Here is a 14,971-nt window from a genome sequence, read left to right on the forward strand (position 1 = left end):
AAAGCTAAAAATAATGAGTTTTCACTGAAGCTGTTTGCCATATAAATTCCATAGAAATGCAATGAGATTGGGATTTTATGGGACAAAATGGACAGCAGGAAATATGAATGTGATAGAAATATAATAAAAATTTATATTTTTCAATGTAGCTTATTCAGATGTTTTGCAGGGCATCCCAGATATTTCAATCAGCTTTCAACTGGATTGGATATGGTTGGATTAGCTGCAGATTGGCTAACTTCTACAGCTAACACTAATATGTAAGTATGTAAATTGACTAATAAGATCCTTTTAAGCATCATTAACTCAGAAATTAGCTTAGATTGTTTTCAGAAATAAAGTACACCATTTTACTGTCTATGCAAAATATTTGTTTCTTTAAATTAGCAACTGTAAAAAAAATTCCTCATTGCCATAGTTTGTTCATTTTTGCAAGCATAAACTTAAGGTGAAAGCTGGCCTAAAATTATTTTAATTCAGGGTAATGCTCACATAGCAATTATAAGGAACAAAACCCTACAAACATACTTGCATTCATAATTAATGAACAATAATTAATCAGGTAAAATTTCACATTCATAGATATTAATACATTTATTTTATAGTACACAAGAAGTTTTAGAGACAAGAAATTAACTTGAGCCTCATATTTACCAATGTCAGCTGCTAGATTAGCATCTATATTTTGCGTGCCTCTTTTTAAGGAAGAAGGGGACATGGTGGTTCAGTGGCCAAGATGCTGAGCTTGTTGATCAGAAAGGTCACAGTTTGGTGGTTCGAATCCCTAGTGCTGTGTAACGGATTGAGCTCCCATTACTAGGCTTCAGCTTCTGCCAACCTGGCAGTTCGAAAGCATGTAAAAATGCAAGTAGAAAAGTAGGGATCACCTTGGTGGGAAGGTAACAGCATTCCATGCGCCTTCAGTATTTAGTCATGCTGGCCACATGACCACAGAGACGTCTTCGGACAGCGCTAGCTCTTCGGCTTAGAAACGGAGATGAGCACTGCCTCCTAGAGTCAGGAACGACTAGCACATATGTGTGAGGGGAACCTTTACCTTAGCCTTTAAAGAAAGAAGAAAAGAAAGAGGGGGAGGAAAGTTAGCATTTACCATATGTGGCATGAAAAATGGTTCTATAGAAACACTGAGAGTTGCATAGTTGAACAGATGAACAGAAAATAATTTGTTAGTGAAAACATGAAGAGCAGGTATGAAATTGTTAAAACTAAGGGAGGCAAATGGGGAAAACAGCAATTTGTACCTCTCCAGAAAAAATGGAATAAAAAGTTCAGTTCTGAAGACGTTTCTTGGATGAGAAGCAAGATGTTTTCAAGGGGGGGGGGGGGAAACATCAAGAAAGTCCAGTTGGAAAAGTAGCAATGGGGGACTTTAATTACTCTGACATCAACTGGGAGACAAACTCTGAAACAAATGAGAGATCAAATAAATTCCTGACCCACCTAGCTCAAAACTTCATCACCCAATAGGTAGAGGAGGCAACTAGAGGGACATACTGGACCTTATTCTTACCAACAGAGAAGAAATGATAGAGGGGGTTAAAATTGCAGGAATTTTATGGAAAATTGATGTCTTATAAGAATTCAATATAAAAAAGGCACAAGCAACAGAACACAATCACAACCAGTTTCTTTCAACATATAAAAAACAAGAAAAAAACATCAGAAACATAATTGGTCTACTAATGGGCAAAGATGGCTAAGAAATAATGGGTAATAGAGAGAAAGCAGAACTACTTAATTCGTACTTTGCATTTGTTCATGCAAAAAGAAAACACAACTCTCAACTCACCAAAAACAGAACCATCAATGACAGGTTAGGAATGCAAATATGCAAAAATATGGTAAGAGAACACTTGTCAGCTTTAGATGGATTCAAATCACCAGATCATGCTGGACTTTAGCCCAGAGTGTTGAAGGAACTAGCAGACATGATTTCAGAACTATTGAAACATATGTTTCAAAGTTCTTGGATAACTGAGGAACTACCTGAGGACTGAAAAACAGCTAATGTGGTTCCCAACTTCAAAAAATGAGGGGGGGGAGGAACAGATCCAGGAAATTACAAACCAATCAGTCTAACATCAATACCTGGAAAAGTCTTGGGAAAAGTAATTAAGCAACCAATCTGAAGCAAACAGAGTTATAAGGGCCTCCTGCTTGAGCAGGGGATTGAACTAGAAGACCTCCAAAGTCCCTTCCAACTCTATTATTCTATATTCTATACTCTATGAAGTGAGTTATTCTGTCAGTACTTTTACTTAGTCAATAAGATGCAGAAATTGCTATGTTCTAGGTTCACCTATGAAATTGCTCCTGTGTTTGTACTGTTGGAATATGTCACATTAAGAAAAATGAGAGAAATAATTGGTTGGCCAGGAGGTGCTGGTGATGGAATTTTTTCACCTGGTAAGTGATGCTTCTTTGTGTTTTCATGCTTATGATATACAATACTTATGAAGGCAATCTAATATGAGAAGTAGCATGTTTAAATGAATCTTTGCTCTTAATATTCTGTCCTGGTTATAAAAAAAAAAGATGCATATTTATGTCAATCCAGAGACATTGAGAACAAAAACTTTACTGTCTGTTCTTGCAGAAAGTTCCTTCAAGCAAATTGTGCTGCTTTATAAAGAATCAAATGATAGAGAACATGCAATCAAATGAAATATACACTCCTTAATTCTGTAGTACATAATATTCACTCATGTGTATGAAATAAATAAGAAATTACAGTATTTCATAATAAGGTCAAGCTGTTGTAGACCTAGCCAATGATATTGGCTGCCTGGATATTACAAAAAGCTAATGTTGTTCTCATTTTGGGACTTTGAACCGGCATACCTTATTTTGTTTCTTTAATGATGTAAGCAACTTATCAAAGCTATTACAGTTACACTAGGGCCTAGCCCATGATATGACCTTTTTTATAAAAAAAAAAACTTAACATGTAATGTGAGCCAATTATGATTTACAAACCATTACTTAATGACTTATCTCAGTGAATGAATCTAATTTAAATAAGATTGTTGGATTAGAGATTCAATTAACAGAAATCTATTTAAAATAATTATGTAGCAAGGAAAGCAAAATTCATTCTATTACTTTTTAAGCAGAACCCCAATCTACTTGCCAGAGTCAGATATAGAAAATAGTACAAAATAGAAATAGCAATAGCACTTAGATTTATATACTGCTTCACAGTGCTTCACAACCCTCTCTAAGCAGTTTAGAGAGTCAGCATATTGCCCCCCCCCCCCCAACAATCTGGGTCCTCATTTTACTCACCTCGGAAGGATGGAAGGATGAGTCAACCTCGAGCTGGTCAGAACTGAACTCCTAGCAGTGAGTTAGCGTGCAATACTGCATTTAACCTATTTTGTACAAGAATTTTTTAAACACACAATGGGATCATCAAAATGTACAAATACATATCTATGCCTGAATAGTTACTGTGGAAATTGGGGATTCTTACAGTCCAGTTCAGGAGAAGAAATGCTTTCTGATGTCTCCTCTGCCTGAAACAAACTCTGTCTGATCTATTGGGGGAGGGGGGGAAACTGTCCTCTATTAAGATTATAAATTGAACAAACTCTTTGAGCAGTGAAGAATGTACATTCTAGAAATAGGACAATAAGTTGTCCTAGGGTTAGGATTAGGGTTAGGTGTCCTGGGTAAGACTCTCTATTCCTTTGGAGCTAAGCCATCAAATCTAGAACAGCAAGATAAGAAAGGGAAAGTGATAGGAAAATTTTAAAAAATAGTATGGAATCTTCAAAATTCTTTCGAAGATTAGATTTTTTAATAGTGAAAGGATCATTGAGCAAATGGATTCAAACAAGAGTAAAAAGTACAGTATTTTTATTGGGTTTTTTTTGTCTTCATCTATTTGCTTACATTGTTATCTGCCTTCAAAATTCAGCAAGTGAATATAAACCAGGGGTGTCCAAACTTGGCAACTTTAAGACTTGTGGACTTCAACTCCCAGAATTCCCCAGCCAGCTCTGGACACCCCTGATATAAACTGAATGAGTTGAGAATTTATGATACCTGTATTTGGATTAAGCCCTGAGAAAAATGTCTACTTTCAAAAAGGTTCTTTACAAGTGTAGTTTGTGTGCAAAGTGTGAATCAAAAAAAAGTAACAATCTGTTACTGTGGTCTCCAGGTGGTGCCATATCTAACATGTATGCTATGTTGATTGCACGTTTCAAGATGTTTCCAGAAGTTAAAGAGAAAGGAATGGCAGCTATTCCAAGGCTGGTTGCCTTCACTTCAGAACATGTAGGTGTTCCTCTCTAATCCTTTACACTCGTCTTACCTTTGGCTAATATATTTATTGCTTTCTTTCGGTAACACATATTCTTCCTTTGGATGTATGCTCATTCTTTTCCTCGCAGGGGATCCCATATTAGAACCAATGATACTTTCCTTTTGAAATGCATTATACAGCGATGTTTGTGGATAAATCTGAATTTGTATTTAATCCTGCCTTTATATGAGTATGGCAAAGCTTTGATGCTCAGGAGGTGCACTAATGTTTTGGGGTTTTTGGGGGGGTTGCTGGAACTTACAGCAGATGAAGGTATGATGCAAAGTGGCCAGGTTAGAATTTTCTGGAGTAGTTTCTTGTCTCTGCAGATGGAGAAATTTCAAGATTTGTAAACTCTTTTAAAATGTGCTGTACAACTTAGATTATGGTTTCACTATGATTCTCTTTCCATGCTACCAGTTTTCAACAATGGTGTCCAGAGATAATATGAGGCTCTTGAGAAAGGTGGTTTAAGGACTTCATAAGGCTCCTAGAATTGAATTGATATAAATACTTAGAATTCAAAACTCTTTCTTTTACATGAAATGAGTAATTTTCTAAACAACTGTGCTAGATGACTCTGTCTAGGTTTGAACAACATGGTAATATTAGAGTTGAATCATTTGCAGGTCGAAGGAGAACCAGATAATCCATTAAGCCATTATATAATTTATCTGTTTGGATATAGTTAGCGGATCTGATCAATTCTATTTTTTAATCAAATTAAAATATTGTATGAATGAAAGAGTAATGTTATGGGACTCACAGGTAAAGACAAGGTCCTTTCACATTTATTCATAAAGGAAATTCATTCATTCATTCATACAATTTATATGTCACTTATCTCACTCTTGAAGTGACACTGAGCTCTGGGATTTAAATTTCTTCCCCAAAAAGAATGATTTTTTTCAGGGCCAGCACCCTGCATTCAGAAACCGCATCTTACATTGTTATCTGTCTTCAAAACTCTTGCAATCCCTAAAAATCCATCATCCCCTGTTCCTAATCAGACACATGAATGTTGGCTGTACAGTTTTTGGGTTGGGAAACACATGAAAACTGTGATACAAACTGTTAAATATACTGATGAAATACACAATGAAAAGAAGAAGGAAGCTCCAATCCCATTCTTTTTTTTAATTGAAAAAATGAATTAATGTCTCTTGAGACCCAGACATTTGAAAAGTGGCTCAAGACTATTTTAAAAATGGCCAAGATGTTTGACAAGTGGGCTGCAGTAGGTATGTAAGAAAAAGTTGCATTCAGAAGACATTACATGCCAGACAGAGGGAATAGAGGACGGACAGGTTTCCTAATTATGAGCACTTCCATTTTCAGGAATTTGAGACTTCTCACACACACTTTCTCAAGCTTTTCAAGGCTAAATATGAGTTTCCCTAATTTCTCCCAATAGGATTGTTTCAGATAAATATAAATATGGACAAGGGAGAATTGCAAAGAAAATAAAAATAAAATAATAGGATTCAAATTACCCACTGCCCAAAGGTTTCTGTATCAACAACTGCTGTACTTACTGTATCTTCTGCAAATTCATTTAAAATACCATTACTTGATTAGACTTGCATTGTAACTCACAACATTTATGCTGCTGATGAAATATACAGTAGCCCACTAAAGCCTCTATCATAATGCATTTGTCAATTTCTAAGGTGAGACTGGATTTTGCCTTTTTTTTTTTTTACAAACCCTCAAAGAATTATTACTAACATTTCACTAGTTTGCAAAGAAGACAAATGCAAGAGCATTATTTTATAGGAGAAATATATTGGTGCATTGCTTCCATGGACAAAATAATCGATATACTTTTTCAGAGTCATTTTTCAGTGAAGAAAGGAGCAGCAGCTTTAGGAATTGGTACTGACAGTGTGATTTTGATCAGATGTGATGAAAGGTAAGCAGAACTTTTAATTTAACTAAAGGTCCGCACCCATTTTCAGGCTGTTGTACATTCTCAACCCAAAGGAACCAAATTTATCCAAAAAGATTCCACAAAATTTCAGCATTCATATGTGCAAGTGCCAAAACCTCAAAACCTGGTTTACCCTTTTGCAAGAAAAAAAATTCCTTTAATAATTTTATTTATGAGTGCAATAGATACATTTTAATAGGAAATGTTTTGGAATACAGCAGATTTTTTAAATAAACTCCATTGGGATGAATAGTTGCCCAGAAAGTTGGTTTAGAAATGTTTAATCTCTCATCATATTTATTAATCACTGTAATAAGGTAAGTATTTTCCGCTTCCAAACATTTCCTGTCTTTGATCTACTATCGTGTTGCATTTTTTTTATGGCCATTGAGAGTGGTCAAAAGTAGGAATTGTTGCTAATTCTATTTCCTAAGTCTCTGCTTATGAATTGATTTAATTGGTTTTTATAATTTATAAAGCCTGAATACCAGAAAACCATTGTCTCTTCTTTGCACCTACCAAATCTTTAGGGGATTGTTCTCAGTGTCCTGGGCAAATAAACTGACCAATTATCCTTAGTAGGAAGAAGTTTTTTTTTCCAGATAGTAGCACCTCAATTATGGAATATCTTCCCAGAGAGAGATTTCTTGGTGCTAAGGATTTTGACCCCATATCTTTGGTGATTTTGACACCATAACTTTGAATCTTTTAGTCTGACTGTCTCAATTTAAATAATTTAATTCTGATTGAGGTTTGGCAGTATTTCTTGTTTATATGATGTTGTTTATAAGATATCCAGATAACTTGTGTTATGGGACAACTGTAAAATTATAGTAAGCAAATAAATAATCATCTATGAATATCAATAAGAACAGTAATGACTCTTTTGCTTGTTTTCCCTCCTCTATTAAACATAGGCAGTCCTCGATTTATGACAATTTGGTCCAAAATTGAATGAGACATTTGTTAAGTGAATTTTGCCCCATTTTATCACCTTTCTTGCCATAATTGTTAAGTGAATCACTGCAATTGGTAAGTTAGTAACCTGGTTGATAAATGAATCTGACTTCCTCATTGACTTTGCTTGTCAGAAGGTCGCAAAAACATGACCTTCAGACAGTCACTAAATGAACTGTTGTAAGTCGAGGACAACCTGTAGTTATTTTTAATTTTAATTTTTGTAAAAAAGAAAGAAAACCAAAGTGGTAATAGAAGCAATTTGAGCTGTAACTCCTCAGATGAAAGAGTAGCTACAACATATCCCAGAAATAACATCACAGCTCTGTTCAGAAGAGTGCAACACTAACACAGCTAAGATACTGCACACAAGCCTCAAACACCCAGGCCTCTGGTGGAGAAAGACTCATGGTACCCATCAGTAGTGGGATTCAAAAAAAATTACCTGCAGTTCTGTGGGCATGGCATGGCTTGGTTGGCGTGGCTTGGTGGGAATGACTTGGTGGGCGTGGCAGGGGAAGGATACTGCAAAATCCCCATTCCCTCCCCACTCCTGGGGGAAGGATACTTCAAAATTCTCATTCCCTCCCCACTCCTGGGGGAAGGATACTGCAAAATCCCCATTCCCTCCCCACTCCTGGGGAAAGGATACTGCAAAATCCCCATTTCCTCCCCACTCCTGGGGGAAGGATACTGCAAAATCCCCATTCCCTCCCCACTCCTGGGGGAAGGATACTTCAAAATCCTCATTCCCTCCCCACTCCTGGGGGAAGGATACTGCAAAATCCCCATTCCCTCCCCACTCCTGGGGGAAGGATACTTCAAAATCCTCATTCCCTCCCCACTCCTGGGGGAAGGATACTGCAAAATCCCCATTCCCTCCCCACTCCTGGGGGAAGGATACTGCAAAATCCCTATTCCTTCCCTACCCCACTAACCTGCTTTCCAGCCCCGTTCTCCTGTGCAGGGCAACAAAAGAAGACCCAGTCAATCAGCTGGGACTCGGGAGGCAGCAAATAGACCAGGAGTGGGGTCAGCCAGAGGTGATATTTGCCAGTTCTCTGAACTACCCAAAATTTCCGCTACCAGTTCTTCAGAACCACTGAATAGCACCTCTGGTGCCCATGCTGGTTTTCTCGGAGCTGTATTTAGTACAGAACGTACCTAACAAATGAGTTCATTGAAGATGTTCCTTATGCTGAAAATTCTATTTGTGCACTCTACGGTGATACAGTTCTTGGAAGCTGCATAGCATGCTTCATCTGAATATCTAGCTCAGATCCTATTAAAATCTTGATTCTACCCCCCTGGAACTGATTATAGCAGTCAATATGAACATATTTCATGGTACCATGACTCTATCATCTCGGCAGCTATATATATTGTGGCTTAAACATTTTTAAAATCTGATTTTTAAATTGCCAGGGTTTATCAAGTACCTTTTAGACTCATATGCTTTAAGAATTTAATAGGCAAATTAATAGTGGAAAAATAAATCGTTTCATAAATCTGAATTGCTTATACTACTTTTGAGATCCCCCCACTCAAACACTACTGGTAAGATTAGGGACGGACGGACGGACGGACGGACGGACACACACATACACACACACACACACACACACACACAGAGTTTTATACTTGCATGAATGAGAGACCAATTTTTCTTCAAACCTAGCTATCAGCCACTTGTAATTCAGACAAGTAATAAACACAAGATAGTAAATGAACATGTTAACACAATGCATTAAAAATAGGTTTAATTATGTCAGTTAAAACTTAGTATGTGCATTTGTACAATACACAAGTTTGCTTGGCATTAACCTGGATTAATTTTTGTATGGCATCGTGTATTATGCAAATGACCCATTTTAGACTTCCTCAGCATATTGCATGAATTGTTTGGAAATTATTTAATTCTGTAATTAGGTTTACTGTGTTATGTATATGCCAATTGTGTTGCTTTATAAACTGACAGATAAGCTAATGCTTCTGACATTGTAAGTAGCAAAAGACAATTTTCATAAATAGCAGCTTATCTTGGATAAGACATTTGAAAACATTTGTGGTTAGCATGATTATATCCATATCCATCATATTTATTTATGTATTCATTATTTCCAGAGGGAAAATGATCCCATCTGATCTTGAAAGGCGAATTGTTGAGGCCAAGCAAAAGGCAAGTTAATTCTATCTAAAGTTTCTATTTAATGCCATTCAGATATTCCAGCGATAATAATATTTTTCATGCTATATCTTCGTCTCCACCAATATGCTGGATTAAAAGTTTCATTATGGTCATCTAAGGACAATGGATCTGGTACTCTAAATTATTTTTGCTTGGAAAAGAAAGGCTCTGTCACTAGCTAGGTAAAAATAAATTAAACATAGCTCTTTTATGTGCATATGGATTTTTAAAAATCCAACTGTGTAGAATTTTGAGAAAGAGAAGAAATTATCTGAAGGGTGGGGAAATGCTTGCTGATACGTGATGTTCCCTCAGAGAATGAAAGCTCATCCTCATTTCTCAAAATCCTCTTCCTCTAGTGTAGGATGTTGGTGCTGGATTTGGGTTTTTCCAAGTGAGGTAAAAACAAAGAAACGAATAAAACACAAAGTATCTTCAAAAATTCATATTAAGGCACTACTTTTATTAGACAATTCCAAATATCCCAGAATAATGTGCAAACATTTGAATTCTTCTCAGGAAATTATGAGGCTAGAGTAAATGGAATGAAATTGAAGAAAAAAGGGGGGAATGTCAGGTCAGACCATCCATCCATCAGTGTGTGGAGGTGGGGATGGGTGTGTTTTGTGTCAAAAAATGTCAAGACTACAGCCACAACCAGTCAGACAAAATTTGGTTTGTTACAATGCATGTAAATGAGAGTGGGGTTTTAATCACATGGTTGTGGTTGCCTTTTTTTGACGTTTTTCACACACACACACACACAAACACAAATGCACAAAAGGTTATAGGCTCTTTTCTGTTTTGGAATTTCTATGACAAACCAGGGGGCCCCCTGGCCCTCCAGTGTTCCTCACTAATCACAGTACTGGCCATACCTTGTCCCCAGGGGTGGGATCCTACCGGTTTCACAACCGGTTCTCTGAGAGTGCGGGCAGTTTACAGTGTAATCACCTTCTGGGGAGGAAAGCAGCTAAGGCGCAGCAATACACTCTGGCCTTCAGCTGTTTCAGAAAAGGGAATATAGGTGCGTATAGCACAGGGGGGGCTGAAAATTGGAGTGAACCGGTTCGCTCCCAGCTGATAGTCGGAGCTACCGGTTCGCCCGAACCAGTCTGAACCGGTAGAATCCCACCCCTACTTGTCTGCATTTAAAGTCTGCAGTTTTTCTGTCTGATCACATCCAAACTATATGAATTTTATTGAATATCCTTTCCTCCTTTTTAAAAGGAAGTGTCATGTGACTAAGCAAGCATTGATCAGTCCCTGCTAAATTTGCAAAGGTAATGCCTCACTTATGGCATTTTATCAGCCAATCGGTATCCTCAAAATATTATCTCCTCCAATCGTGGAGAACGATACATCCTATTAGTCTGATAAAATTAGAATGCTGTGCAGCTATTTCAGCAAAACGTTACATATGTCCACACAATAAGAGCTGAGTTACTGTAAAGATCCCCAATGAGGAAATCCTACCAACGTTTAAGTGATATGTAAGGAAGCTGAAGACATTTAATTAGGTTCTCTCTGCTCTGAGAGTAAGATTGCACTCTGGATGGTCTGTTATGTACCCCATTAGGATGTTTAGGTAAACAGCACTGAATCATTTCTATTGTTTTGGCAGTTTGCTGCCTCCTACTGTTAGAAACAGCAATCACATGGCAAATAAAGTAACTGTAATAGTAAGTACTGTGTAATCTCTTGGCTACCTCATAACAGAAAGTGGTTTCTTATGCATTGCCAGAGAAGAAGAAATTAATCTCTGCTGAGTTGTTTTTTTAAAATATTATTTTCCTGTAGGGATTTGTTCCTTTTCTAGTAAGTGCCACTGCAGGAACTACCGTATACGGAGCTTTTGATCCGCTTATAGCTATTGCTGATATTTGCAAGAAGTATAAGATATGGATGCATGTGGATGTGAGTATGAAATCTTCAAGCGTCAAATTGTAAATCCAGTCCTGGGTCTGCTGGTGGGAATGATAATGAAGATGCAGAGGATTTAACTCTGCCTGAGCTGTGTTGCTGCATGTGAAAATAAACTTCTTAATAGAATCTTTGGAAGATTGAGAGGATTTCTGTTTCTCAAAGATAACAGGGTGGCCCTAAAGATGGTGAACCATTCGATGTGCAAAGATACAGTATCTTGGTATTCTGGCATTTTATGTAGACTTCATGCTTAACAGTGATAGATAAATCAATCCTCCACAAAGTTACCTTTTTAAAAAATACAACTCCATCTGTATCGACAATGGTACATAATTACAGACACACACACAAACACACACGTGTGTGTGTGTGTATGTGCATGTGTGTCTGTATGTATATGTATATGCATGCACATCACATACACATCAGAGGTGGGTTACTCCCGGTTTGTCCTGGTTTAGCCAAACCAGTAGTAGTAGCGGCGGGAGGCTCTGCCCACCCTCCCAGACACTTCTGTGCATGGATAGAACATTGCGAGCGCACATAGGAGCGCACCCAAACCAGTAGTAGAAAAATTGGCAACCCACTACTGATACACATTTACATATACATATACACGTGCCAAGATAGCACAGAGGTTAGAATGCAGTACTGCAGACTTGACTAGCCAGCTGCCTGCAATTTGGCAGTTCAAATCTCACCAGGCTCAAGGTTGACTCAGCCTTCCTTCCTTCTGAGGTGGGTAAAATGAGGACCCAGATTGTTGGGGGCAATACGAAACTGCTTACAGAGGACTGTAGACCACCGTGAAGCGGTATATAAGTCAAAGTGCTATTGCTATTGCTATACATTACATATGGAAGATCTTTGTGCTGAAAGATTTATTAATGCCATTTTAAAAGGCATTCAAGCTAGTTCCAACATATACTGCAAATTACAGTAGTGGTACTTGGAAAACTGATCAAAATCTACCTTTGGCAATTTCCAAAGTTTTAACTGCTTTCCCCAAATTAGTAAAAAGCTGAAAATAAGTGATTCACGTATTTAAATATGAGCATGTTATGTTTTCAGAAATATGAATTATTATTTAATGGAACTGATGATTGTAATCTTTTTCCAGGGAGCTTGGGGTGGTGGGCTGCTGATGTCAAGAAAACATAAATGGAAATTAAATGGCATTGAAAGGTATGGTTTATAACAATATTGTGATATGCTTCTCACACTGATAAGAAACTCCAAAATGGTAAAAAAAAAACAAAGACAAAGACAATTTAATTCATGTTTGAAATAATTGTCTAGGTTTTCATGGTAGGCATTCTCCAACTTTTAAAGCAATAATTCCCATAATTTCCATTTGTATGCTTTTAGGTCATGCTAGCTAAGAACTAAAACCCTTGAAATCTGGATAGTTGGGATCAGGGAAGTCTGGTGTAAAATGCTTACATACCAGGCCATTTGCAAGAATTACCAAAAAAAAGGTGGCAAAAGGTGAAATTAAAGCCTCTTCTCATTTTATATGCATCAAGCATGCTGCATAAATGACATGGTGGGCTAGAGGTTGATTATACGGGGCAGTTCTTAACTCCCTACCCCATGTCCTGCTTATATAACAAAATGCCCCTGGGCAAAGCCTAGCGCCATGATGGCAAACCTATGGCATGCGTGCCAGAGGTGGCATGCAGAGCCCTCTTTGTGGATACGGGTGCTGTCACCAGCTGCTCTTTCAGGTTCCATTGTGCAATGCATGCTGGACAGCTGGTCCGGTGTGCATGTACACCAGACCAGCTGTCTGGCACACGCATATGCTGGATCCAGGTTTCATCTTGTGCATGCGTGCCAAAACTGGAGCACATGCATTCACGCCAGAGCACCAGAACCCAAAACACCGCAACAGGCTGGTGTGCATGCATGCTAGACCAGCTGTCCATCACGTGCATGTGTGCCAGAACTGGAGCACATGCACTCACACAGGAGCATCGGAACCCAGAAGAGAGCAGCTGGTCGGTGCGCATGCATGCCGGACCACCTGTCCATCACGCATGTGCACAACAGACCCCGGAAAAGCAGCCTACTCTTCTGTATTCCTGTATTCCAATGCATGCACATGCGTTCCAGTTTCAGCACTTGGTGCCGAAAAGGTTAACCATCACTGGCCTAGCACCTAACTAACAGCATCCTGCCAGATCAGAAGGAGACTCAAAGAGAAGAAAGTGAGTCTGAGATTAACAATATCTTAGACAGGATGCAAGAGAAGGAGTGGCAGAGCCCGGGGGCTGAGTCAAAAGAGGGATAATCCTAGAATCCCTAGCCACAAACGTGCTAAATCCAACCTATCATGAATTCTGTTGATCCTTATCTAACTTCTAGTAGGTGCTAACCATTAATTGAGAATATTCCTGTGCAAAGGCATGAGCAATAAAGCTATTCAATTAAATCATAATCTGTGAACTTGATCTTTCTCATATGGCATTGGCAGGGTAATAAAGACAGAATATTGAATAAATACTTAATATTATACATATACCCTTGTAGTTAGTGGTTCATGAAGAGACAGTGACACTGAATTCATACTTCCAATATTTACAAGACATTTCTTCAGTTATACTTTTTAATATGTTGCTTCACTAAGGTTTACAAGATAAACTACAACTGTTTGAATTTATAGGTTTAAGCCATAAATCATGGCTTGATCTCTAATGATTGCATTTATTCAATCTACTAAACCGCACTTGGTTAAACTACTTTATGGCTTACTCTAATGCATGGAATACATTATTCTATATTCTGTAGTAATATTTCCTAATACTTTATAGGAGCATATGAACAATCTTCAGATGATCCTGGCTTCCTGCTTTTTCCCCTCTTCTGCGTGTTAATAAGGAGATTGGAGGCATTTTTTTTTAGTTAAGCTATGTTTAAGCCTAGTGAAGTCAAACTTTCAGATTCTCGGTAATGCTAATTAACCATAATTTAACAACTCTAAATATTTCTTTCAGGTTTAGACATTGGAGAAGTAAAAAGTTCTAAACTATTTTTTCCAAAGAAAAGGGGAATAAATGCAAGCTTGAGACCAGTGGTAAAATTAATTTTTTTTTACTACCGGTTCTGTGGGTGTGGCTTGGTGGGCATGGCAGGGGAAGGAAACTGCAAAAACTCCATTCTCACCCCACTGCAGGGGAAGGATATTGCAAAATCTCCATTCCCATCCTACTCTGGGGCCAGTCAGAGTGGTATTTGCCAGTTCTACGAACTCCTCAAAATTTCTGCCTCAGGTTCTCCAGAACCTGTCAGAACCTGCTGGATTTCACCCCTGGTTGAGACCCTCTGCAAGCTAGACCTTGCAGGGATAACGGAGACCTGGTTGGGCCACGAAGGTGGTTTACCCCTCGTGGAAATGTGCCCACCGGGTTTTCGAGCATTCCATCAGCCTCGGGCCCTGGGTAAGGGTGGTGGGGTGGCGGTGGTTATGCGGGAATGTTTAGAGCCGAGGGAGTTCACTGTTCCTCAGATACCCGGGTGTGAGTCCCTTGGTGTGAGTTGGGGCCCAGGGAGGCAGTGGGGCTTGCTGATTGTATACTTGGCTCCTCGCTATGCATCAGCAGCCCTGCCCGAGCTCCTCGAGCTAATCTCAGCGACGGCA

General features: G+C 38.4%; 1 protein-coding gene across 3 annotated transcripts in view; it reads left to right on the forward strand.

Moving 5' to 3' along the window:
* GAD2 (glutamate decarboxylase 2) overlaps window positions 1-14,971 on the forward strand; it is a 53,095-nt gene that overhangs the window by 17,665 nt on the left and 20,459 nt on the right. For all 3 annotated transcript variants that reach the window (XM_081970139.1, XM_081970138.1, XM_081970137.1), the window contains exons 5-11: window positions 170-260; window positions 2,315-2,427; window positions 4,187-4,302; window positions 6,163-6,242; window positions 9,342-9,396; window positions 11,206-11,322; window positions 12,452-12,516. In XM_081970139.1, coding sequence (XP_081826265.1) covers window positions 170-260; window positions 2,315-2,427; window positions 4,187-4,302; window positions 6,163-6,242; window positions 9,342-9,396; window positions 11,206-11,322; window positions 12,452-12,516 — 637 coding nt within the window. The remainder of the gene's footprint in view (window positions 1-169; window positions 261-2,314; window positions 2,428-4,186; window positions 4,303-6,162; window positions 6,243-9,341; window positions 9,397-11,205; window positions 11,323-12,451; window positions 12,517-14,971) is intronic.

This window comes from Natrix helvetica, assembly GCF_964273705.1.
Source record: "Natrix helvetica genome assembly, chromosome: Z".
NCBI lineage: Eukaryota > Metazoa > Chordata > Lepidosauria > Squamata > Natricidae > Natrix > Natrix helvetica.